General features: G+C 33.8%; 1 protein-coding gene and 1 long non-coding RNA gene across 2 annotated transcripts; one reads left to right on the top strand and one right to left on the bottom strand.

The window, feature by feature from the left end:
- The first annotated feature begins 4,568 nt into the window (after window positions 1-4,568).
- On the top strand, window positions 4,569-5,727 carry LOC133332873 (uncharacterized). Its single transcript, XR_009754433.1, has 2 exons — window positions 4,569-5,334; window positions 5,584-5,727. It is a non-coding gene; the product is annotated as an uncharacterized LOC133332873 (long non-coding RNA).
- A 781-nt stretch (window positions 5,728-6,508) lies between these two features.
- LOC133332872 (uncharacterized) lies at window positions 6,509-18,106 on the bottom strand. The gene is made up of 8 exons (XM_061541240.1): window positions 17,942-18,106; window positions 17,090-17,247; window positions 16,676-17,021; window positions 12,513-12,655; window positions 9,605-12,214; window positions 8,614-8,856; window positions 8,440-8,539; window positions 6,509-7,446 (listed from the first exon to the last, which is right to left on the bottom strand). Exons 2-6 carry the CDS (start codon window positions 17,223-17,225, stop codon window positions 8,636-8,638), a joined length of 3,456 nt encoding a protein of 1,151 aa, XP_061397224.1. The 5' UTR covers window positions 17,226-17,247; window positions 17,942-18,106; the 3' UTR covers window positions 6,509-7,446; window positions 8,440-8,539; window positions 8,614-8,635.
- Between the last annotated feature and the right edge of the window lie 7,764 nt (window positions 18,107-25,870).

Genomic DNA, 25,870 nt, shown 5'->3' with positions numbered 1-25,870 from the left:
GGAAGACCTGCCGAGAAACAAGAGATGTGGTGGATGCGACAGTAGGATTGGCAGGTGCAGAAGTTGGTGATTTATTGGGACTCCGGTTTACAGAACAAACCGTAGTATTTGACTTATTTGGTGATGAATCGTTTCGATGCAACAAAGTGTGATGTGTTCTGCTACATTGATAACACCGATGCTTACTTCGACAAGTTTTAACCTCGTGCCCCTTTCGCGATCGGGGACCTTTTCCCACCTTTTGCGGCGTTCGAAGCAGGAACGACAGCCAAGGAACTGGTAGCCTGCGGATTTGACTTTGGTTTGTTGTCTTCCTTCCTAACAGAGGTGGTGGTGGGTGCATTATCCAACTTTGGATCTTCGGGGTTCGCTTGGATTCCCGGGCTGGTAGCCAACATCTCCGCTTGCAATTCCCGATCCGACATCATCACTTCGTCGTAATCGGACAAAATCACCTCTGGGAATAGTTCTTGTTGAGAAGACATACTAACACACCAATAAAATGACAACACGAAAGAGAAGAAGAGTAAAGAAAACGGCTTAGTTATGCAAGACGACTAATTTAACGACTGTTCGCCTAACTGTTCCCTGAGCAGTTTTGACGTCAACAACTCGAACTTTCCAGTCAATACCTTAATAGGTCGCAGATTTTTGTGGCGAATTACAACTAAATCATCTATTTCAAAATCTCTCTGGGGGTATTTCCACTTATATCGCTTATGGAGACTGACTAAATATTCTTCTTTCCACCGAAGACAAAATTGATGTGTTAAGGCTTTCAACTTTCGATACCGATTAATTAAGCTCAAGGGTAATTCTTCTATAGGGGGTTCGGGTGGAGAAAGGAGGGTATCACCTATAAGAAAGTGTCCAGGAGTGAGCGCAACTAAATCATTTGTATCATCTGTCATCGGGCACAAGGGTCTAGAATTCAGACAAGCCTCTATTCGAGTCAAAATAGTAGAGAATTCTTCAAAGGTGAGAGAGGTGATATATTTCAATGTTTTCTCCAAAGAAACAACAAATAGGCAGTGACTTCAATCCGGCTCGATGCGACCAAATGTTTAGGCGAGGAGTTTGCTCTACTCCCCGCCATGGTGGTGTATGTGGTGTTTGGGGGAAATGCGGGGTAATCAATGTATTAACACAAGGGAGCGGGGTGCAGGCGACAACAAGAGAACTCCCAAGCAGTTAATGGCGTATGCTAAAGAAAAGAAAGTTCAAAGAAAATAAAACGCAAGAATGATTAGTTTAATAATCTTAATAAAAGTCTTGGTTTATTGATGGTATTCTTTTCTTAACACAACAAATAAATTACCTCTTGTAATTATAGTGGTGGCGTGAGACCTGTTAATAACGCGTAGACGTTATACGACAAGTTAAATCTAAGGAGGTTAAACGACAAGTGAACGCTGTGGTTCATGCAATCACAGAGGATTGCGGTGATCGCTGAGAATCGGTTTTCGTTTACTACTACATTAACATATTCCAATGTGAGAAAAGTGTCTAGCAAGGAGAGCCAACCAGCAACAACCACCGCTCAGTGGCATCTGCACTCTACGGTCTCCGCTGAGGGAACTTGCAGTGGAGATGCCCGTGGCGCCAACCAGCAGACGTGATTGACTGAGCTCGGGAAGTTGAGTCAGAACGTATCAAATTTTAGGCGAGGAGTTTGCTCTACTCCTCGCCGTGGTGGTGTATGTGGTGATTGGGGGAAATGTATTAACACAAGGGAGCGGGGTGCAGGCGACAACAAGAGAACTCCCAAGCAGTTAATGGCGTATGGTAAAGAAAAGAAAGTTCAAAAGAAATAAAACGCAAGAATGATTAGTTTAATAATCTTAATAAAAGTCTTGGTTTATTGGTGGTATTCTTTTCTTAATACAACAAATAAATTACCTCTTCTAATTTATAGTAGTAGCGTCAGATCTGTTAATAACGCGTAGACGTTATACGACAAGTTAACTCTAAGGAGGTTAAACGACAAGTGAACGCTGTGGTTCATGCAATCACTGAGGATTGTGGTGATCGCAGAGAATCGGTTGTCGTTTACTACTACATTAACATATTCCAATGGGAGGAAAGTGTCTAGCAAGGAGAGCAAACCAGCAACAACCACCGCTCGTTGGCATCTGCACTCTACGGTCTCCGCTGAGGGAACTTGCAGTGGAGATGCCCGTGGTGTCAACCAGCAGACGTGATTGACTGAGCTCGGGAAGTTGAGTCAGAACGTATCAAATTTTAGGCGAGGAGTTTGCTCTACTCCTCGCCGTGGTGGTGTATCTGGTGATTGGGGGAACTGTATTAACACAAGGGAGCGGGGTGCCGGCGACAACAAGAGAACTCCCAAGCAGTTAATGGCGTATGGTAAAGAAAAGAAAGTTCAAAAGAAATAAAACGCAAGAATGATTAGTTTAATAATCTTAATAAAAGTCTTGGTATATTGGTGGTATTCTTTTCTTAATACAACAAATTCATTACCACTTGTAATTTATGGTGGTGGCGTGAGACCTGTTAATAACGCGTAGACGTTATACGACAAGTTAACTCTAAGGAGATTAAACGACAAGTGAACGCTGGGGCTCAGTGCAATCGCAGAGGATCGCTGAGGATCGCTGTCGTATATTACTACTACTACACTACCTCCAATGAGAGCAAGAATCTTTCATGTACCAAGGTTAGAAAAACCAACAACAACCACTGCCCGGTGGCATCTGATCTCTGCGGTCTCCGCTGAGGGAATTTGCTGAGTAGATGCCCGTTGTGTCAACCAGCAAACGTGATTGACTGAGCTCGGGAAGTTGAAGGTCAACATATCTAACTTATACATTGCCTCTCACCTTGATACATTTATATGTATCAACAAATATATATACATATATACATATATATATATGTCAGGGGAATGATTCGGGGACAGTAAGGAAAAATAAAAAAATTCTAACTTTTAATTAAATTTTGATTAAATTAGCACATATCACCCGATATCTGGGTAATATAATTAATATATTGCATTCTATCACGTTTTATATTCCTTCAGATTTGTCTGAGGACATCTCTTATATACCGAATCATTTCGGCCAATGTACCTGAAACACCCACTTAATATACAGCGATATGGGTTGCCACCACAATGTTATATTTATAATTTTTGTCTTGAGTTAAATTGACGCCGACAAAATTAAACGGGCTCGCCTTCGTTTATTTATGTTTTGGAAAAATGCAAAACACACATTCACGCTCACACAATCACGCTCACGTTCTTTGTCACAATCTGACCAACAACTATTGTTTGCGTCAAATACAAAAAAAAACTGATTTTGGGAAACAAAATTATGGATTAACTCAAGTTTAGTAAAAACTCTTCATTTTTTTTAAATTCTTTCCAGAGGTTGGTATTTTTACCCCGATCCCGGGAAACTATTTGTTCTTGGGGACGGACCTGGGACCCCAGATTTTTTACTCAAAAGTTCGGGTTTAAGACCCGGTCTGGGTGCACTTAGCCGATATGGACAATATAGATATCGTTAGAAAGTTTCCGAAAATACCTGTCCAACAAGTGGTTACATGATAGTGCATCTGTATAACCCGATTCTAACCAGTTTATTAAAATTATGTTTCCAATAACAAAAAAAGGGTGTACTTCGCATAGCCGTCGTTAGATTACGAAAACATAAAATTTAGAAAACTTTGGCTCGCGTTAGCCGATGTGGGACTTACCCAGAGGAGAAAATCTAAAGCCCTGGCCGAAGGCCGTCTATTTACAAAAAGTGTCAAATTTTGGAAATCTTTGCTTCGCGTTAGCCGGTGTAGGACATACCCAGAGAAGAAAATTTCAAGCCCCGGCCAAAGGCCGGCTATTAAAAAAACTTTCAAATTTAGAAAACTTTTGTAATTCCCAAAAAAAGCTGAAGAATTATGTCACCAATTTTTGAAAAGGATTGTCGTAGCCATTCTAAAGATGTCATTATTATTTAATCCGAACTAGAACAAATGCTGTCCTTCATGCCTATTTTGTATTGCCGCATTAAATATATTGAAATTTAGTTCAAATATAAATAGTTTTAAATACATTCTATTCAACCTGTTTCTCTGAACATACCTCGATCTTACATTCATATATAACAATTTTTATATAGAACTAATTGTAGAGCTGAAAACAAGGAGATATTTTCCTCAACTATGGGGAACTTATCCCACCGTTCAAATAATTGTATTATAGGGTTGCACATGGTGAGTCCTGCCCCACTACTTGATATCTAACCAGTAAGGAAAGGCCAAAAGTCGGACGGACACCCTACACCACTGCTGTTATGTGCACAAAATTGCATTGGGTTATTTATAGCCTTCATTCGACCATATGTGTCAAATTTCATGCCTTTTGGGCTAATATTGCACATTTGGTACACAGTGCATCAAAAATCGGATGAAGATATATATTGGAACTATATCTAAATCACATCCGATTTCCACCAAATTTCATAGAGTTAATTCTTTGTGCACATCGGCTACATGTGCCAAATTTCATCCCGTTTGGGCTAATATTTAACAGGTTGTGCACAATAAGCCAAAAATTGGATGAAGATATATATGGGAGGTATATCTAAATCAGATCCGATTTTCACCAAATTTCATAGAGTTAATTCTTGGTGTATATCGGCTACATGTGCCAAATTTCATCCCATTTGGGATGATTCATATTACACAGGTTGTGCACAAAAAACCATAAATCGGATGAAGATATATATGGGAGCTATATCTGAATCTGATCTGATTATCGCCAATTTCAATAGGGTTCATCCTTGGACCAAACAAACATTGCTTGCAAAATTTCATCTCAATCGGATAAAAAATGCGACCTGCATTTTGTTCACAAAGATCGGATGAAAATATATATGGGAGCTATATCTAAATCTGATCCGATTATCACCAATTTCAATAGGGTTCATCCTTGGGCCAAACAAACATTGCTTGCAAAATTTCATCTTAATCGGATAATAAATGCGACCTGCATTTTGTTCACAAGAATACATGGACGGACGTTCATAAATCGACTCAAAAGTGATTCTATGAATATCCTCAAAAGTAACTATGGGTCTATCTCGAGTATTTCGACCTGTTATAAAAAAATGCACAAAGACATAATACCCTTACCACTATGTGGTGTAGGGTATAAAAATCTTACTCACTTTGACATGCAAGAGGCATTTTCGGAAATTTTTCTTTGGCTCGACTCCTATACAATTGGTCGAAATAAAAAAAAAACTGGTGCCGTTGTATGGGGGCTGGACGATATCGTGGACCTATACAGACAATTCTCTTTCCGGGGCTAATGTGCCCACAGAGAAACTTTTGCATAAAATTTAGACCATTTCATTGGAAAAACGTAGCTAAATCAGTAAAATACAGAATATCTAGGAGTACCGTTGTATGGGGGCTATAGGCCATCGTGGACCACAAATAACCTTTTGTGTAGAATTTCAGACAGTTCCATTAAAAATGTAGATAAAATTATTAAAATAAGTAGATATCATGGACCTATGTAGACAAATCTCTTCTTTGTGAGTACTTTACCCCTGAAAGTACTCACAAAGAACTCTTTGTGTAGAATTTCAAACAATTAAATTGAATAATGTGGATAAAAAAATCAATAACCAGTAAAGAAAGTCCTAAAGTCGGGCGGGGCCGATTTTATGATACCCTACACCAATTTGCTAATTTAGTTGAGCTCCACTTAATAATTAAAAGTTTTTATGGGAGAATTCAATCATACACGCTATGATTATAATTTAAAATTCAAAGGACTAAATATGCCGAAGCATTTGTATCTTTTAAATTCTGAAATTAATTTGAAATCGGATAAAAATATATATGGGAACTATATCCAAATATGAACCGATCTCGATAAAATTTAGCAAAGGTATTTCTGAGCTGCATTTGATATATTTCCCCAAATATTGTTGTTACAGAGTGCATATTACGGCTGCGGAGGACAAAAATAACAAATCGGATGAACAATATATGTGGGAGCTATAGCTATATCTGAACCGATTTCTATAAAATTTGGCATACTTATTTTCAGGCCTAATTTGGTTGTATGTGCAAAATTCCATACTATTCGGGCTGATATTACACGTTTGGGGCACAATAAAAGGCAAATCGGACGAAGATATATATGGGAGCTATATCTAAATTTTTACCGATTATCTCCAATTTCAATAGGGTTCGTCCTTGGGCCAAACAAATGTTGTTTGCAAAATTTCATCTCAATCGGATAATAAATGCGACCTGCATTTTGTTCACAAGAATACATGGACAGACGGACTGACGTGCATAAATCAACTCAGAAAGTGATTCTATGCAGATCATCAAAAGGAACTATGGGTCTATCTCGTTTCCTTTTGCCTGTTACAAACAAATGAACAAAGCCATAGTATCCTGACCACCTTGTGGCGTAGGGTATAAAAATCCCGAATATCGGAGGTACCGTTATATAGGGGCTGTACGATATAGTCGGCCGATATAGCCCATAATCGAACTTAAAATTTTACGCTGATCAAGAATATATATTTTGTTGGATCTAAAGTTATTATTTCGATGAGGTACACACGGAATTACGAACTAAATATACCCTACTTACTTTTTATGGTGTTTGGTATAATAAGAAATGAAAAGTTTTTATACAGTACGAAAAATACAAAAAAGTTTTATTTGTATTGCTTTTTATTTACGCATATACATACATGTTGGAAAATACTTTTACTAAACTTGTACAAAAAAAAAAAATACTTTTTATTCATTTATATATTTTGAATGAAAATACTGATACTGATAGAATACATTTTTTTAAATATGGTTTTATATGTGTCTTACATATATTATTTAGTTTTTGAAGATATAAACTTCAAAAATACAAAAAAGTTTGATTTGTATTGCTTTTTATATAGGCATATACATACATGTTGGAAAATACTTTTACTAAACTTGTACAAAAAAAATACTAAAAAAATACTTTTTATTCATTTATATATTTTGAATGAAAATAGTGATACTGATAGAACACATTTTTTTTAAATATGGTTTTATATGTGTCTTACATATATTAGTTAGTTTTTGAAGATATAAACTTTTTTAAATGTGTACAAACACAGTTTACAAAATATTTGTTTGTCGCAATCGCGTTTATATACTAGAAATGTGCACTCGAATTTATCGTATATGTATTGACCAAGAATTGTTAACATTTTGTTAAATGTATTAACTGTTTATATCAATGTGTAAGAAAATGGAAAAAGGAAAATAGCAGCGTTATATAATATATTCTTGTAGTCCGAAGGAGTTGAAAATTGTAATTTTGTTTAGCTAGGTTTTGTAAACACTGTTTTGCAGTGAATGTAGTTCATGTAATTTCCAAGGATTGAATGATTAGAGTTGAGTATATATAATCTGTAAATAGAAGGTAATTAGATTAATGTACAGAAAGAATATATTTTAATCAAATATATGTTGTTTTGTTCTATAAGTAAGTATGATTTTATCATTATGTTTAAGTAACTGTATATGTTTGAATATAAACCATTTTAAATTCATGCAGAAAGAGCTTTCGCTTTTTTAATGCAGAATAAACGTGAGGGAGGTGCCGGATAATCCAAAAAAAAAAAAATGTTTTCAAAAACACATAGTGTTTTAAAAATGAGGCATGTCTTTTATTGTAATTACCTAAGCAATATTTAGCAATAAGTATAATTAACACCGCCACATTAGTGTCAAGTTTTATGCAGTGTTTGAAAACCAATTCTGTGGTACCGTACCTTAGCGTTCCGTGATGGGAAGAAAAGTTATGCTACACGTAGGTAAAGTACAAACAATAAAAAGTATTTATCGTTAATGTATATTTTGTGCATTCGTTTGCAGATTGGACATTTTAAGCGCGTATATTACAAACATCGTATACCATTAGTAGTGTGTACTTTAAGAAACAATTATTGGTAGTGCACACCTTAGTGTTGCTTATAAAGGATACGTGTTATGTCAATTTGAAACATATGGAAGCAATGCCACAATTTTTAAGGTATCTAATGATGTACACTACGTTGTTTTATGTATAGGTTTCTGTAAAGAATAGTTTTGGTTAAACGATAAAATCATAGACTTTAATTATATTTTTGTATAACTGGTGTGGTTTATATATATAAATATATATTTCCTTAAAAATAAATTTTATACAATCTGGGAGATATTCCGAAGGATGATTAGAATAAAAAGCTTGGCTCAAATTTGAAGAATGTGACTTTATCAAACATTATTCACAAAAATCATCAAATCAATTCAAACTTTAAAATCAGCAAAGGATATTATGGAAAGTTATCCTTTGAGTAAAAATGCAATTTAGTGATAATACACAAATTGAAAACTATATAAATTTATGTGGATACTTACATAATTTACCATTTAGTTCTACTAAACATTTTCTTTCGAGCAAACTCCACATGTGTTTGTTTTCTAAAGATTATTCCAATAAAAATAATATGTGCTGAAACTGAACCGCAAAAATTATAATGAAATTAGTAAATATAAAATTAGTTTAAGGAATACACAAGCAATTTTATTTACCTCACTGTATTAAAAACTTTATTTACGGTTTAGAAGAGCGAAAAATTCTTCTTTGGTTGTCTATCCAGGCTTTAACCTGAGCCGGTTTTCTATTTCGGAGACTTCCGTAAATATTTATGACATTTTTGCATTCATTCAATGAAGGCAACTTTTCTAAGCTTAAAATATCTCCAAAAGCCGATGTTATTGCTTGTCTTTCGTCTTCAGACCATCTAGTGCGTTTTGTTTTTCCGAACGGAGAAGCTACGGGATATCAAAAAGTAGTAAGTTCATATCCCCTTAAAATGTTAGATGAACGAATTTGAGCGAGTTACTATTAACCTCATTATACCCTATATCAGGCAGTGGTAGGGACACTATCGAATTATGCATTAGCTTGTAGCATTCAAAAGGAATCGAGATGGACCCATGTTGCTTTAGGTGATATGAATAGGCCAAAAATTTGAGTCGATTTATACTTTCCGACCATCAGCGCTCAGCCTATAGAACGCATTCAACGCCCAATTCAGTTAAACATGTTGTTTTTGTTGAACATTGGTGGAGATTTGGATAAAGCGCTTTTATATTTTTTCAGACAATTTGATGTAGTTGATGCACAAAACGCTAAATGTATGTTCAATTTCATAGAAATTAGTAAATTGTCACGGAATTGGGTAATGAAATCGGTTCAGAGTTAGATACAGCCCCATATGAAAAATTAAATGAATCCATTACGCAACATTTATCCAATTAAAATTTTTAAAAGCTCTCATGCATACTTTCGATGCACTAAAAACACAATCTTTGTCCAATTTCGATATAGTCATAATGGTAGGTAGCGTGCCCATATATATTTTAATGTAGTCAATCTTAAGTATGGTCAAATTAGACGGCTCTTGTAGTAACTCGCACAAATTTATTCGGTTTTAAAGAAACAGAAGGGATATTTAGGTAAAGGAAGACTAAAGAAAAGTATTTCAATGTTTTTTATATACTTTTTTGCTAAACTTACTGCTACGTTTTTTTAACTTAGAAGAATTAGTATTTTTTGAAACTTCAATGGTTGATGATGTAGATGATATTTCTGATGTTGACGATTCATTAAGTAACCCTTCGTCTTCTATGGTATTATTAATTTCAATATCCTCCTCATTTATTTTATTTAGGGTCAAAGTTTGAACATCAATGTCCTTGATTGTATTGCAACCAGCAGCAGATAATAAAATTTTAGAGACTGTCGTTATTTCGGCCATTGGAACAGGCATTCGATATATGTTTTTATGTATGTCTTTATGATGGCCTAGGAAGTTGGCTAATCTGTCAACAGTAGCTTCTTGGACATTTAATAAGGACGTGTATGTGGCGATATGTTTCCTCAATTTTGTGCCTCTTAGATTGTCAGGCATGGAAGCTCCACATTCGTTTGCGTATTTTCTTAACAATGGGCACGCTCTGTAGTACATTTTTGACAAGTTTGATGTTGCTGGAGCGCTAAATATATATGGGTTCGAATTTTTTATACCAGCATTTTTGCGAAATTTTAAAATAAGTTGCACAGCCTTTATACACATCGGATCCAATAATACGCTGACTGTTCTTCCTAATTTGCCCCTCAATGATATTCTTACAAATTGTTTGGCAAATTGAATTGACTCCTCTGACATATTGTCAAGAAGACCTGCCTCCAAACAATTTGTAATTTCTTCTTTATTGGTAAAATTGTCAATAGTTATTCGTTCTATTTCTCCTGCTCTTCTCCTGTTAAACACCTGGATACATATTAAGGTTGTCTCAACGAGATTCTTCCAAGCGTTTAAATCAAATTTTTCCGTTAATACTGCAATTGAGTCCAGCATTTTTGATCTCAGAAAGTCGTATAGCTTTTTTATATCTTGTTTGTTTGGCAAATCATTTCTTTTGTTTCTTTTTTGATTATATTGGTCCTCGATCGCTTTTTTATTAATCTGAGTGGGGGTTTCCTCAGTCCAAAGGGACACAAAGTTGTCAAGAAGAGACTTCATATCATCATTTTGTTGCTTGATAAGCTCATTCCTCTGTATTCGTGCACATTTTTTTATTATACTTGTCAAATTGGTAGCTACAGCCGGCGTGGCGAACCCTTTGCCGAATTCATATTTTGCTGTCAATCGCAATGCTTCTATTGCCTTGTCGAACAAAAAGGGTTTGAACATATCTTTAAGTTCTAAAATTTCCGGTGCTAATTTTAATAATTCTATTTTAAACCGCCCCAGTAGTCGCATATTTGCTCGTATGTGATCATTATGGTGAGTTTGCGACAATTTTTCGGACAATCTGTTTCCATATCTAATTACTAACTCGTCGTAACGAATCGCACGGGTTATATCGTCGTTTCGCAAAACTGGAAAAATGGTGCTCTTCATTGCTGTGTTTGCAACAGGATGTACGTATTGAGTTAATTTTCGTCCCTCTATAAAATTCGATCTGCCATTTTTTTTCTTAGTACAATATCGTATATGTGCCCTTGCGGTAAATTTTGCGTAAAAACCTTTGCACGACGGGCAGCATACGTAGTCATTGGGTGTATGTTTAGCTTTTTGTCCTTGCTGTCTAAGTACAATCAAAGTACCTGTGTTTTGCTCTTGCGATGTATTGTGGAGGAAATCCCCTTCTTTTCGTAGCTTCTCAATTATTTGCAAACGCTCTTTATTACGTTTCGGTAGTGCCATGGCTAGTTTTACGAGTTTTTCGCTTTTGTGTTTCAGAAAGAAATGTCTTGCAATTTTGCATTGCAGAGTCTTGCAAAATAGACAAAAATGACGCTTCGATCTTTGCTTTGAAACAGGAACGGCAACTCCATCCAAATTTAAATTATTTGAAATCTCCAAAAAAGAGCTGATGTTTGTGCTTGTGTTTTCTATTGCCGAGCTAGGTAGGTATTCCGACGCAGAAGAATCAATATTTGTCAGGGTAATAGAGGTTTTCTTGATACTACTTATGTCAGCATTTTCAACGAAAGTTTCGACAGATGTTGAATTTTTACAACACTCCCAATTATCAATACAGCTTATATTTAATGCATTGCAGGATACATTTTCGTTAGATTCTTCCACACATTTCCTTTTCGGTGAGCCGAAAGGTAAAGAACTTAAGCCAGTATTACTCAACACAGAGTCAGTTGAACATATTTCTGATATACTGCTTGAAGATTGCTCTGAATCGGTAAATATTGTCTTATTTAAAGAGTAATTATCATCTTTTGGAGTAGTTTTAGCAACAGTTAAATGCTTACTAGCTGTTTTCTTTCGGGGAGTTATATGTATAGGTCTTAGTCCAGCTTTAAGGGGTACATATTCATCAAAAAAATTCTCTGAAGGCTTAATGTTTGATTCAGTCGTTGACTCCGTTTTATCTGATTTCTGCTCATCGAGATTTAGTATTGAAGTTATATATGGTTTGTGCAATAAAGTTGGTTCCGTATAATCTTTTGCCGGTGGAAGATCGGATGCACACAAATTTGTTGGAGAAATTGAGATTCCTGAATTGGTATGAATTGATTGTTGCATTGAATTATGGTCGGCATTCATATAAGAACTTCGATCCGTATTTCTTTGTTTTAAATCTAGAAGATGTGCTTTGTCATCTAGAGAAATACGATTTTTGAATCTTGCATGAGAATGATATCTGTATATGAATTTAATTCCCAAAAATCCTATTACACCAAAACCCCGAGTTTAAAATACATATATGATAGATAACAAATATATTTGTCACAAGTTGACCATTTAAAATTGTTGAAAGCTTAAGAAAATCAACGCTTGTTAAATATAACGCGGATCAGGGTTTGGATGTATTTGGAATTAAAAATATATTTATATAAATCTATTTTGTTCTATACGAACAATTAATTTAGGAACTCGAAAGAAATTATATATACTTACGGCTTGTTGAAATTAATTGTCCTGAATAGAAGGCTCCTTTGTATTTTACGATGCAGTTTTTTCCGTCATATTCTTTAACAGATTTGGAATTGACAACATACCAGCTATTGTTGTCAAATGTCACCAAAGAAAACATGTCGAGCCTAAAATAAAATATATAATGTTTTAAATAAAAATTGTCAAAAATCCACGCTTCAAAAATTCGTATTAAAACAGAGTTATAAACAAAGGTTTATGCTTCCTACTTTTATGTCATCAGTCAATCTTAAACAATTCTGTTGGAAAATAGGACTTCAATCGTCAAAATATTGAATACCGAAAACTCCATTTCCGTTAGTGTCCACTTCTCGACTATTTTCGACTGGCATCTAAATGGTATGGGTATTCGGATTGGCTACGAAAATGGATTTAAATCTTGTATTCCGTTAGTCTCTAAATATCTGCAGATCTCAAAAATATATGGCATTTACATTCTGTTTTCAAAGTTTAGACTAAGTCAATCTTCTTTCGAGCCAACTTCCAGACTTTGTTAGGAAGTATGTCTAAATGGTATAAATATTCGGACTAGCAATCGAAAATGGATCAAGACCATGTATTCCGATATTCTCTAAATATATTTAGGTCTCGACAAATATAGCATTTATATTAAAATATTAAAAATTTTGACAAAGTCAATTTTCTTTGGTGTCAACTTTCCCACTTTTTGAAATCGTGCATCTAATCTGTATGAATATTCGGCTTACCATCGAAAATTTATCTAGACCATGTATTCCGCCAGTCTTCAAAGAATTTCAGAATTAAATTAAAAGGCATTGAAATTAAAGTTTTACAAATGTTGACTAAGTCAATATTCATTCAGGCCAATTTCCCGAGTTTTTGTGGCGTGTGTCCAAACAATATGGATATTCGGACTGGCCATCGAAAATGGATCTACTACATCATGTATTCTATTAATCTCTAATATTTTTCAATGCAATATTTTATTTAATTAATTAAGAAAATCTTTGGTGATTAACGGATAGCAGATTAAGCGAATATATACTCTTCATCCATATTCGATAGATTAACAGAATATACACACCATGGAGGCGTGGGTCCAGACTCCATAAAGTGTAGAAGTTGGCCCGAAAGAATATTGGCTTATTCAAAATGTTCAATACCTAAAGTTAAATGCCAAATTTTTCGAGATCTAAAAATATTTAGAGATTAAGGAAATACATGGCCTGGATCCATTTTGGATGAACAATCCGAATATACATGCTATTTCGTCATACGCCTAATAAGTCTGAAAGTGGACATAAAAAATGACTAGTCAAATTTTAAAACTTGGATTTAAATACCACGTTTTTCGAGATATTAACGTATTTAAACATTAACCGAATATATTGTCCAGATCTATCTTTGGTGGCCAATCCGATAATCCATACCGTTTCGACGCACGCCTTCAAAAACTCGGAAAGTGGACACCAAAGATAATTGAATCCGTAAATATTTTGAATCCTTGAATGTACATGCCTTTATTTAAAACTAATGGAATACGTGATTAAGATCCGTTAGGAAGTGGACACCAAAAAAATTGACTTGACTAACTCAATTTCCCTTCGGGCCAACTTCCCGAATTTTGGAAGCCGTGATTCCTAGCGGTCTACATAATCGGACTGACCATCCAAAACGGATCTAAAATGTGATTTCCTTTATTCTCTAAATATATTTTGATCTCGAAAATTATGGCATCTAAATTCAAGTATTAAAAATTTTGTTAAAGTAAATTTTCGTTGGTGTCTACTTTCCGACTTTTTGAAGGCGTGCTTTCAAACGGTATGCATATTCGGATTGGCTATTGAAAATAGATCTCGACCGTTTATTCCGTTAATCTTTTGAAGGTGTGCATCCATATGGTATGCATATTCGGATTGGCCATGAACAATTGATTTATACAATGTCTTTCGATTGTCTATAACGATTTTCGGAACTAAATATAATATGGCATTTAAATTTAAGTATTCAAAGACTAAGGCAATTTTCTTTCGAACCATCTTTCAGACTTTTTGGAAGTGTGTCCACATGATATGCATATTCGGACTAGCCATTGAAAATGGATCTAGACAGTGTAATCCGTTATTCTCGAAATATATTAAGATCTCCAACAATATTGCATTTAAATGCAAGTATTTAAATAGACTTTATTTTCTTTGGCGTCACTTTCCAACTTTTTGGTGGCGCAAATTGGCCATCCAATATGGTTCTAGACAATGCATTTCGATAATCAATAAAAATTTTCAGAACTACATAAAATATGGCATTTAATTTTAAGTGTTCAAAATTTTAACTAAGTCAATTTTCTTTCCATACTTTTTTGGGAAGTGCGTACAAATGGTATGCATATTCGGACTGGTCATCAAAAATGGATCTAGGCCATGCATTTCGTTAATCTCTAAATATTTTCACAATTTAAAAAATATAATATTTCAATTCCAGCATTAAAACTCTCACAATATATATTTACATATCAAAAAAAAATGTTATTTACATTCTAGTATTAACAAGTAAAAAAGCTGTAAGTTCGGCCGGGCCGAACTTTTAATACCCTCCACCATTTGGTACAAATTTGGCAATTTCCAAAAAAATAAAATCAAAGTTCTTTGGTGTATCCATATTTGTATTGCCCATAGAAAATGTATCTAAACCACGTATTTGGATAATCTTTAAAGATTTTCAGAACTTAAAAAATATGGAATTTAAGTTGAAGTTTTCAAAACTTTGATTAAGTCAATTTTCTTTCAAGCCTACTTCGCTATTTTTTGTGGCGTTCGTTCAAACAATATGGATATTCGGATTGGTCATCGACTATGAATCTAGACCGTGTGTACTTTTAATCTGTAATTACCTTTAGATGTCGAGATCGAAACCGATTGTACGCACGACCCCAAAATTTTGTGAAATGCAACTAAAAAAATAAACTTAATCAAAATGTTGAATACTTGAATTTAAAACCCATATTTTTTCGAGATCTGAAAACAATTAGAGTATAACACAATTCGCAATCTGAATTCATTTTCAATGGCCTTTTCAAATATGTATACTATTAAGACGCACGCCTCCAAAAAGTGGGTAAGTTGGACCGAAAGAAAATTGACTTGGTCAAAATGTGGAATAGTCGTACATTTTCGAGATCTGAAAATAATAAGAGATTAACGGAATAAATGGTTTAGATCCATTTTCAATAGGCAATCCGAATATATACACCATTTGGATGCAAGTCTCCAACCAGTCGACAAGTTGGCTCGAAAGAAAATTGACTTATTCAAATTTTTCAATGCTTGAATTTAATAGACAGATTTTTCGAGATCTCACAATATTTTGAGATTAACGTTATAGTCTAGATGCATCTACAATGGCCAATCCAATCAAAAGAAAATTGATTTAGACAATATTTTGAGTACTTGTATTTAAGTGACATATATTTCGAGATCTGAATGATCTAGATCCATTTTTGAAGGCCAACCCGAAGGTACTGAACTTTCGGATCCACGCCTCCGAAAAGACGGGAAGTTGACAAAAAAGAAAATTCACTTAGGCAATATTCCCAATACTTGAATATGAATACAGTATTTTTTCGAGATTTAAAAATATATAGAGGATAACGGATTACATGGTCTAGACCGATTTTCGGCAACTTTCCGACTTTTTGGAGGCATGTGTCTAAACTGTATATATATTTGGATTTACCATAAAAAATTTATCTATACATGTATTCCGTTAAGATCAACATATATTCATATTTCAAAAATATAGCAAGTGTTAGAAATTTATACTAAATAATTTTTTTTGGTCAACTTTCGAAAAGCCAAGGATATTCGAATTGTCCATCAAAAATAGATCTGGACCATGTATTCCGTAAATTTCCTAATATTATCAGATCTCGAACAAATATGTCATTTAAATTTATGTATTCTAAAATGAGTCTAAGCCAATTTTCTTTCGAATGTATTTACCGACTTTTTAAAATCGTGCGTCCAAATGGCATGGATATTCGGATTGACCATCATAACTGAATCTAGACCCTGTATGCCTATATAATATAATCTATAAATATTTGCAGCGGCTGACGTTCACCTAATGTAATATTTCAAATTATCGTTTATTATATAATAGTAACTTACCTTACGGAAGTCAAATGATCATTTGACGTTTCATTAAGACATAAGTCCCGCGAAGCTTCTCTGAAATCAGCTTTCGATGATGCCAAAGTGGCGGCCTTTTTAATGCCATTTGAAACGATTTTAGAATTTGTTTTTAAAACATTTGTAGGAGATATGGACTCCAAGGATTCTCCTCCAGCTGATATTGAATATTGGGAACAATTTTGTGTGTTCTTAAAATGCGAAATATTGTTTGTTTGTGTGTCGTTGCTAAATTCATTGTGGGAAACATTGCTCTCTTTTATGTTTTTTTGTTCGTGTAAAGCTCGATTTTTTTCCTTTATGTTACACAGATGATCCCTGTCATCTAAAGAAATGAAATGAAATGAAAGAAATTAAATAAATATATACAAGGTATATTACACTTAAACTTACCACTTGCAAGGATAATTTGAGCCAAATAGGTTGCACCTTTATATTTTACTGTGCACTCCGCTTCGGATTTCTGTTTAATGGTTTTTGAGTTAACTACGTACATATGCTCGTCGTCAAATTTTACCAAGGAAAACATGGTGTTGCTCAAGTGGGGTGTACTATAAAATATAATTAGTTATTATAAGCTGATGAAATATATGTGTGTTGGCCAAATTCTAAAGCAAAATTTAGAATTTCGTCTTTTAACACTAGTACTTGCACCTTTGGTAAAAATGTGTTCTTTACTTTTCATAACAGTACTTTAAATAGAATGACGCCAAAAGAAACGCGCTTTGTCTTAAACCGTTATGATTTTACTTCACAACTCTAAGTATATGGCTATCTCTCTTTTTCCAAAGCAATCATAATTGCTAGCTTAAATTTGTCTATGGTTTCTTGTATTTGGAGTACAGAAACTGCTTAAAAAAATTTCAAATATCGATTAAAACATCATCGAGTTTGCGATCTTGGCACTGTTCCATGCATATATAAAATGATACATATAAAACATAAATGCAGAATTCTCTGGAACTTATTCATTAATTATGCTGGAATACACCTAATGTCGTTACTCATTTGATTCACGAACATGTATTAAAGAATTCAACACTTATGTTTTATGTCTATTATTTTATACATGTATGACTGAAATATTACATTATTTACAAAATTAATAGGGCGTTGATCTCATTTTAATCTCAAAAATATATATTTTAACCACCGCTATTGGGAAAAGACATTTACAAAAAATTGGGAGGTCGCGTGTAAATGTATCTCTTTCCAAGAGCAATGTATGTACATTAACTAACTTACCTTCAATATTTCATGGACTTTCGAATGCAATAAATAGTTCATCTAATAATTCGAAGGCCTCGTTATATTTCGCAATCAGACTATACTCCAAAAAATTTCAGAATTAATTATAATTTTGTTTAGTATAAGAATATAGTTTTCACTTTCTTTGTGTCTTCACTTTAAATGGCTATTGCAATTTATCCAACGGAACTTTTTCGATACAACCTGATATCGATAACAATAATTAACCTCGTTATGCCATGTTCATACTGTTGTCTCAATTACGTCGTTCGATCATAGATATTTAACAAGATGAATTGTAATATAAACAGGAAAATCAATTTTCTATACTCCAAATAGATGTTTTGCATTAAGTTATGCCAAGTTCACAATGAAGGCAATTCGCTGTTGGACACCCAATTACGAACTAATTTCTTCATTGTTTATAAAAAAATGTGAGCGAACTGTTATAGGTCATAATTTTTGGTTACATTACTCCCCAAACGACAAAAATATGTGAATATATGATTTTTCTGAAAAAAGTAATTATGAAAGGAAATAAATAAAAACTTAACGCATTTAAAGCACACATTTTTATTAAAACGCGAATGAAAAGTTACATACTAAATTAATAAGGAGACTTCAAACGAAAGAAGTATTTGTTTCTTATACCCTCCACCATACTATATAAGGTATATTAAGTTTTTAATTCCGTTTGTAACTCCTTGAAATACTCATTTTAGACCCCACAAGGTATGTATATTCTTGATCAGCGTAAAATTCTAAATCGATGTCCGTCTGCTGTAAACCTGCTGTCTTTCGTATTTGAAGTTCGCAATAGGTTCTACAGCATATGACACAAAATTGTACATTGAGGTCCACGGTAACGGTACCTCCCGATATTCGGTATTTTGATGATTTAAGCGACAGTTTGAAGTACGTAATTGATGTTAAAGCCTTTGACAAAAAACGTCTTATGCAGGTCCACGTCTCCGTGTATTTTCATCTTTTTAGCCATAATTTTCAATAGAATTACCTGAACTTCTACACAAGGAGTTCTTTGTGAGTACTTTATTTTTTGACTTTTATAGAAAATACAGCTGTTCTTCATTTTGGTTCATAATTCAAGTCATCTTCTTGAAATTTTTATTTTATGTTAATTTCGACTTGTTAATTTTGGTTTTTTATGGCTTGTATAATGATATGGACCTGGTGTATTTGGGTTGTACGACGCGTCGAATTTTAGGCAACGCTGTAAAACATAAATTCTGAACTTTTTATACCCTCCACCACTATGTTGATCAACGAAAAAGGAGAAAGGACATACCGAGAATCTCAAATATCAAGTTTCAGTTTATTTGGTTTAATATTATTGTCCTCAATGTGGTTCTATAAGTATTTATTCCCTTAATTTAAATTTTGCATACATTACAGTATACTTTCATCACAATTGTATGAGGTTTATATGGTGGATTTGAGTTTGGATTTGAGCAGTTTATGTAACTTTATCATTAAAAATATTCAAAAATAACATAAAATCAATAAAAATAGTCTACTGTCCTCCGTGTCACTTCAAATTAAACAAGTTCTCATTTGAGTTATTGAGTTTATATTTATGTTTGAAACGAAACTGACAATAGTTATTTAACATTGAGATGTTGTCAAATGGACAATTTAGAAAAAAAAATGTAAACATAAGATTGCATGACTTTACCTTCTTAATTCTAAATGGAGTATTAATTTACATATATTTAAAATAATTGGTCTTTTTCAGAAATGCAAGAATGTAAAAGTTTTAACTACGATAACCGATTGTCGTTTTATGATATCGGAAAAAATGGACACTAACAAATTCTTGCAGGTTTTGGAACAGAGCCAATGTTTATAACATTAAGCACAATACATACACATATAAAAACTACGAATATGTATGTAAGCACTCGATTAAGATAACTAGTAGTGTAGAGAAATAGTAGTGTAATTGTAAACAATCGATTGTTAGGTAATCAAATCATTTGTGCATAAACGCACTTCGTCCTCATCGTTTTTGTTTTGAATACGTTTGAGCAAATGATCAAAGTGAACAAAAACACGGGACACAACGCAAAACTTTGTCTCTTGTTTATTCATAATTTGAACTAAACATAGAGATATATCAAAAGTCTGGATTCTTGACCATGCGCTATGTTTATCTCTCTCACGCCTGTAAAAAACAAAAACACTTAATTTATGGTTCTATACTCAGTATTATTCTAATACTCCCTATTCACTTGGTGGTTGTTTCCAAACAGTCATGTTTAATAGTAGTTCGCAGATCATGCACATTTACGAACGAAACAATCCAAATGTTTGAGAACAAAAAATGTAATTCGGTGGTTTTCAGTAACACTAGCCGATTGATTCTGTTTCTGTAATGCTTACGAGAATTTGGAGTAGTAAAATTCATGACTTGTTTATGAAATTAAAAATTAAAACAAGTAAAATAGGCACTAAGTTCGGCCGGGCTGAACTTTTTATATATTCCACTATGCTTGTCAAAATTTAAAATTCTGGAAATTCTGGCAGAAACCATCAAAATACCGAAATACCGTGGACCCGCGTAAGTAATTTTTTGTCAAAGGCTTTAATATCAATTACCGGTTTTCCCTTTATTATATCGGTTATCGTAGTAAAAGCTTTTACAGTCATGCAGTTCTGAAACCGATCTACTGTTGTTTGTATTACTTGTTCGCTCATTTAACTATTAACACGAATAAAATCAATCTACGACATGATACATAATGGTATTTCCTTAAAAGGTATATTTTCTATTAAATCACATATTTTGCATTCATATTTTAAACATTTTCGTAAAATGTTAAAGTTTTCAATTTATATTCATAACATATTTTTCTAAAATAAAAATAAGAGAGGCATGTCAAAAATACTTTTTGGTTTATATACATTCGCCTAATTATAAGTTTTTGATTCAAGATTTTTGCGCGATTTCAAGAATTGGCATAACTATTATACGCCAAAAAAAAAAAAAAAAAAAAAAAACAACTATAACTCCGCCTAAATGCGTATTAGAAATAGTGTTGACTAAATTTTGTATGGAAAAGTAAGTAATGTGACGTTTCCACTGCACTTGATTCGCTCTCTATTCGTTGTTTGACCCTTAACTATGAAAAAACTACCTAATTCTTCACACAAAATTTCCTGAGCGAACACTCATATTTGTACGTTGTTCAAATTAAATCACTCTCAGAACAACGAAAAAATATGTCCCATCCCTAACAAATGAGAGCATTTATCGAAAAAATAAATTATGACATTTAAAAATTATAAATAGAAAAATTTAATGAAATTTTAAAAATTTTTGGGAAGACTGAAAATTATGAATGAAAACTACAATGTTGAATGGCGTATGTACATTCAAACGAAAGTAAATTTTGTTTTCTCTCTCATTCGAGGTACGCATTTGGTCCACGAGTTAAAATTTCTACAGAAAACTGCAAACAAAAGAGTCAATATTTTCAAAATGTTTCGATCGGCAGAAAAAATGTTTGACAAGTGTCTCTTCAGCAGAATTTAAAAATGGAAAAACACAAAAATATGTTCAAAATGTCAACATTTACACAAAAAGTTGAAAACGTGAATGAAAATTGTAAAATTAATGATATAATTAATCTTTGGGAGAAAAACAATAATTTCTTATATTCATATTAGTGAGAATTTCATGTATTTTCGTATACATTTCCTTTAAAATCAACAAACAATTTTTTTGAAAAAAGGAATTATTTTACTATGAATTACGAATCGTACCGTATGAACGGGTTAATTCGTGTACCTAATTCTGAGAGCGAACAACGTTGTTCGGTTTCCAATGGAAACATGCTATAATTTGTTTGCTATATGTCCACTAACATCGTCTTGCACTTTTAGGCATTTCTACCTATCGATTAATCGTAAGTCGACTTGTGTATCCCTAATTCTTTACTGCAGAAACAACAATAGCTGATAATTATTGTTACAAAAATCGATCAGTTTCTCCCTATATTGTTTATACAAATTATGTCAAAGAGATAAACAATTAGAAATGTCTGCTTTTTTGTACCCTCCAACACTATGTATTGAGGGAAGTATAAGTTAGATTGGGCCAAAAAGTTTGTAACACCTCGAAATATTGGTCCTAGACCTTATATGTTATATCCCCTATCCTATCTGCAGATCTGAGTCGATCTAGCTATGTGTGTCCGTCCATGTTAATTTACACGCAATTATGGTGCAATCCTCACGAAGTTTTGAATGGATTTGGACTTAGGGACAGAATATTATCCTTTTGTTTTGGAGATGATCGCAAAATGTTAAGGCGAACACCAAAAACAATTTTTTTTCCTGATTTTGCAGTGTCTCAACCGGTCATGTAGGATATTGAAACGTAACAAGAAACAGAACAAATATATTTTCCTTTAATCTTCATAATCACAATCTTCATAGGCCGACGATATAAGACGATCAAGCTGTGTGTCTGTCCGTCCGTTGTTTAAGGATTGTAATCAAAATCCAGGCCGTAGTTATGGGTCGATCGTCACCAATTTTTGTTATGATCGAATAATATTAAGCGGGTAATACAGACTAAAAACAACTATTTTTGTCGAGCTTGTTGCTGCTCTGCAGGTTGCTGTAATAAATCTCTTATCTGATAGCGTTCCATCTTCCAACTTTTATTTACTTGGCCGCAACATTTCTTCCTTAAATAAGACATAATCTGTATATTAACAGGCTGAAATGTATCAGTTGGTTTAGCCGATTGCTATATACCCTTAGCTCAGGATGGTCAAGCAATATTGTCCATTGCATATCTGACCTAATTCAGATATAAATATTATAATATGCCATATTTGGACTATACAGACTTCTGCCCGCTTTTTAGAAAAGATATGCCATAATATTCAGAAAAAGTCGATGTTGAAGTATTCCACTTTGCCTAATGCTGATACAAACATTGGGACCCGTACATTTTAACGAAATTGAAAAAATTTAATTCAAATTCGAACCCTTTGGAGGAGGTACCGGAAGAAGTGGACCGATAAATTCCTTATTCACATCAAATACCTGGTAGTGAACTATTTATCAAGTTTGAAAAGTTGCGCTGACTTGATTCCAAAGTTATGGAAGGTACAATATTGATAATTGTGACCCATTTTGGGGGATGTGCTAGAAGGTGTAGGCTGATATATATTGTCTTCGCATCAGATCTTCCGTTGACAAAAATAAGATAATGTTTGAAAAGAATCTGAAGCATATTTCGAGTTTTATGAGCGGTTTGGTTATTAAAAATGTTGACCTTTTGTGGGGGATGTACCAGAAGGAATGGTCCGCTATATCCCATTATTGCACCATGTATTGTCGACATATGACGGTGTATGAAATTTGAAGATAATTGGGAACTTAATTCCCGTTTTGAGAGAGTACAATTACCCAAAATGTTGATACGTTGTAGGGGAGGTACCCGAAGGGGTGGTCCGAAATATTCCATATTTACACTATATCTTGTGTAAATAGAATGTGCAGAATTTGAAAAGTTTGCAGAAAATTGGATGGCCTTTGCTTGTTCTATAAGGCAAATTATTTTCTGTGAAAATTTTGACCTTTTGTGGGGGAGGTACCAGAAGGAGTGGACCGATATTGCCCATCTTCGAACTTGATCTAAGTGAGATAATAATATCACGATGTACCAAGTTTGGACCAAATCGGATTCTCCCTACGAGAGTTGTCGTGCGCTCCAGCGGGCCAGACAGACGGACGGACATTTCTAGATCGACTTCAAATGTCCTGAAACGGATTTGGTCCAAAGAGACGTAGGGTATACAACCGTTATTAACTATGAACACGAATAAAATCAATATACGACATGATACATAATGGTATTTCCTTAAAAGATATATTTTCTATTAAATCACATATTTTGCATTCATATTTTAAATATTTTCGTAAAATGTTAAAGTTTTCAATTTATATTCATAACATATATTTCCAAAATAAACATAAGAGAGGCATGTCAAAAATACTTTTTGGTGTATATACATTCGCCTAATTATAAGTTTCTGATTCAAGATTTTTGCGCGATTTCAAGAATTGGCATAACTATTATACGCCAAAAAAAAAAAAAAAAAACAACTATAACTCCGCCTAAATGCGTATTAGAAATAGTGTTGACTAAATTTTGTATGGAAAAGTAAGTAATTTGTTTGCTATATGTCCACTAACATCGTCTTGTACTTTTATGCGGTGTACACACTATCATTTTTGAATGACACTCTTGCCCAAATTTTGCTTGTTTGATAGTGTGGCCTCACATGTTTGTCATTCATCAGGCAACCACAAAAATATTTATGGTTGTTGGACAGTCAGTAATCGATAAAAAAGTTGACAGTCAAAAATGATAGTGTGTACACCGCTTTAGGCATTTCTACCTATCGATTAATCGTAAGTCGACTTGTGTATCCCTAATTCTTTACTGCAGAAACAACAATAGCTGATAATTATCGTTACAAAAATCGACCAGTTTCTCCCTATATTGTTTATACAAATTATCTCAAAGAGATAAACAATTAGAAATGTCTGCTTTTTTGTACCCTCCAACACTATGTATTGAGGGAAGTATAAGTTAGATTGGGCCAAAAAGTTTGTAACACCTCGAAATATTGGTCCCAGACCTTATATGTTATATCCCCTATCCTATCTGCAGATCTGAGTCGATCTAGCTATGTGTGTCCGTCCATGTTAATTTACACGCAATTATGGTGCAATCCTCACGAAGTTTTGAATGGATTTGGACTTAGGGACAGAATATTATCCTATTGTTTTGGAGATGATCGCAAAATGTTAAGGCGAACACTAAAAACATTTTTTTCCTGATTTTGCAGTGTCTCAACCGGTCATGTAGGATATTGAAACGTAACAAGAAACAGAACAAATATATTTTCCTTTAATCTTCATAATCACAATCTTCATAGGCCGACGATATAAGACGATCAAGCTGTGTGTCTGTCCGTCCGTTGATTAAGGACTGTAATCAAAATCCAGGCCGTAGTTATGGGTCGATCGTCACCAATTTTTGTTATGATCGAATAATATTAAGCGGATAATACGGACTAAAAACAACTATTTTTTCCGAGTTTGTTGCTGCTTTGCAGGTTGCTGTAATAAATCTCTTATCTGATCGCGTTCCATCTTCCAACTTTTATTTACTTGGCCGCAACATTTCTTCCTTAAATAAGACATAATCTGTATATTAACAAGCTGAAATGTATCAGTTGGTTTAGCTGATTGCTATATTCTCTTAGCTCAGGATGGTCCGTCTGATCTGCTGACCCATATGAGGGACGTTCCCAAAGAGTCAAGCAATATTGTCCATTGCATATCTGACCTAATTCAGATATAAATATTATAATATGCCATATTTGGACTATACAGACTTCTGCCCGCTTTTTAGAAAAGTCATGCCATAATATTCAGAAAAAGTCGATGTTGAAGTATTCCACTTTGCCTAATACTGATACAAACATTGGGACCCGTACATTTTAACGAAATTGAAAAAATTTAATTCAAATTCGAACCCTTTGGAGGTGGTACCGGAAGAAGTGGACCGATAAATTCCTTATTCACATCAAATACCTGGTAGTGAACTATTTATCAAGTTTGAAAAGTTGCGCTGACTTGATTCCAAAGTTATGGAAGGTACAATATTGATAATTGTGACCCATTTTGGGGGATGTGCTAGAAGGTGTAGGCTGATATACATTGTCTTCGCATCAGATCTTCCGTTGACAAAAATAAGATAATGTTTGAAAAGAATCTGAAGCATATTTCGAGTTTTATGAGCGGTTTGGTTATTAAAAATGTTGACCTTTTGTGAGGGATGTACCAGAAGGAATGGTCCGCTATATCACATTATTGCAC

Source organism: Musca vetustissima, unplaced genomic scaffold (assembly GCF_032173495.1).
Source record: "Musca vetustissima isolate MV318-11 ecotype Yass unplaced genomic scaffold, APGP_CSIRO_Mvet_v1 utg96201, whole genome shotgun sequence".
In the NCBI taxonomy this organism is placed as follows: Eukaryota; Metazoa; Arthropoda; class Insecta; order Diptera; family Muscidae; genus Musca; species Musca vetustissima.
Note: the sequence above shows the minus strand (reverse complement) of the source record. Positions and strands in the feature narration are given on the sequence as shown.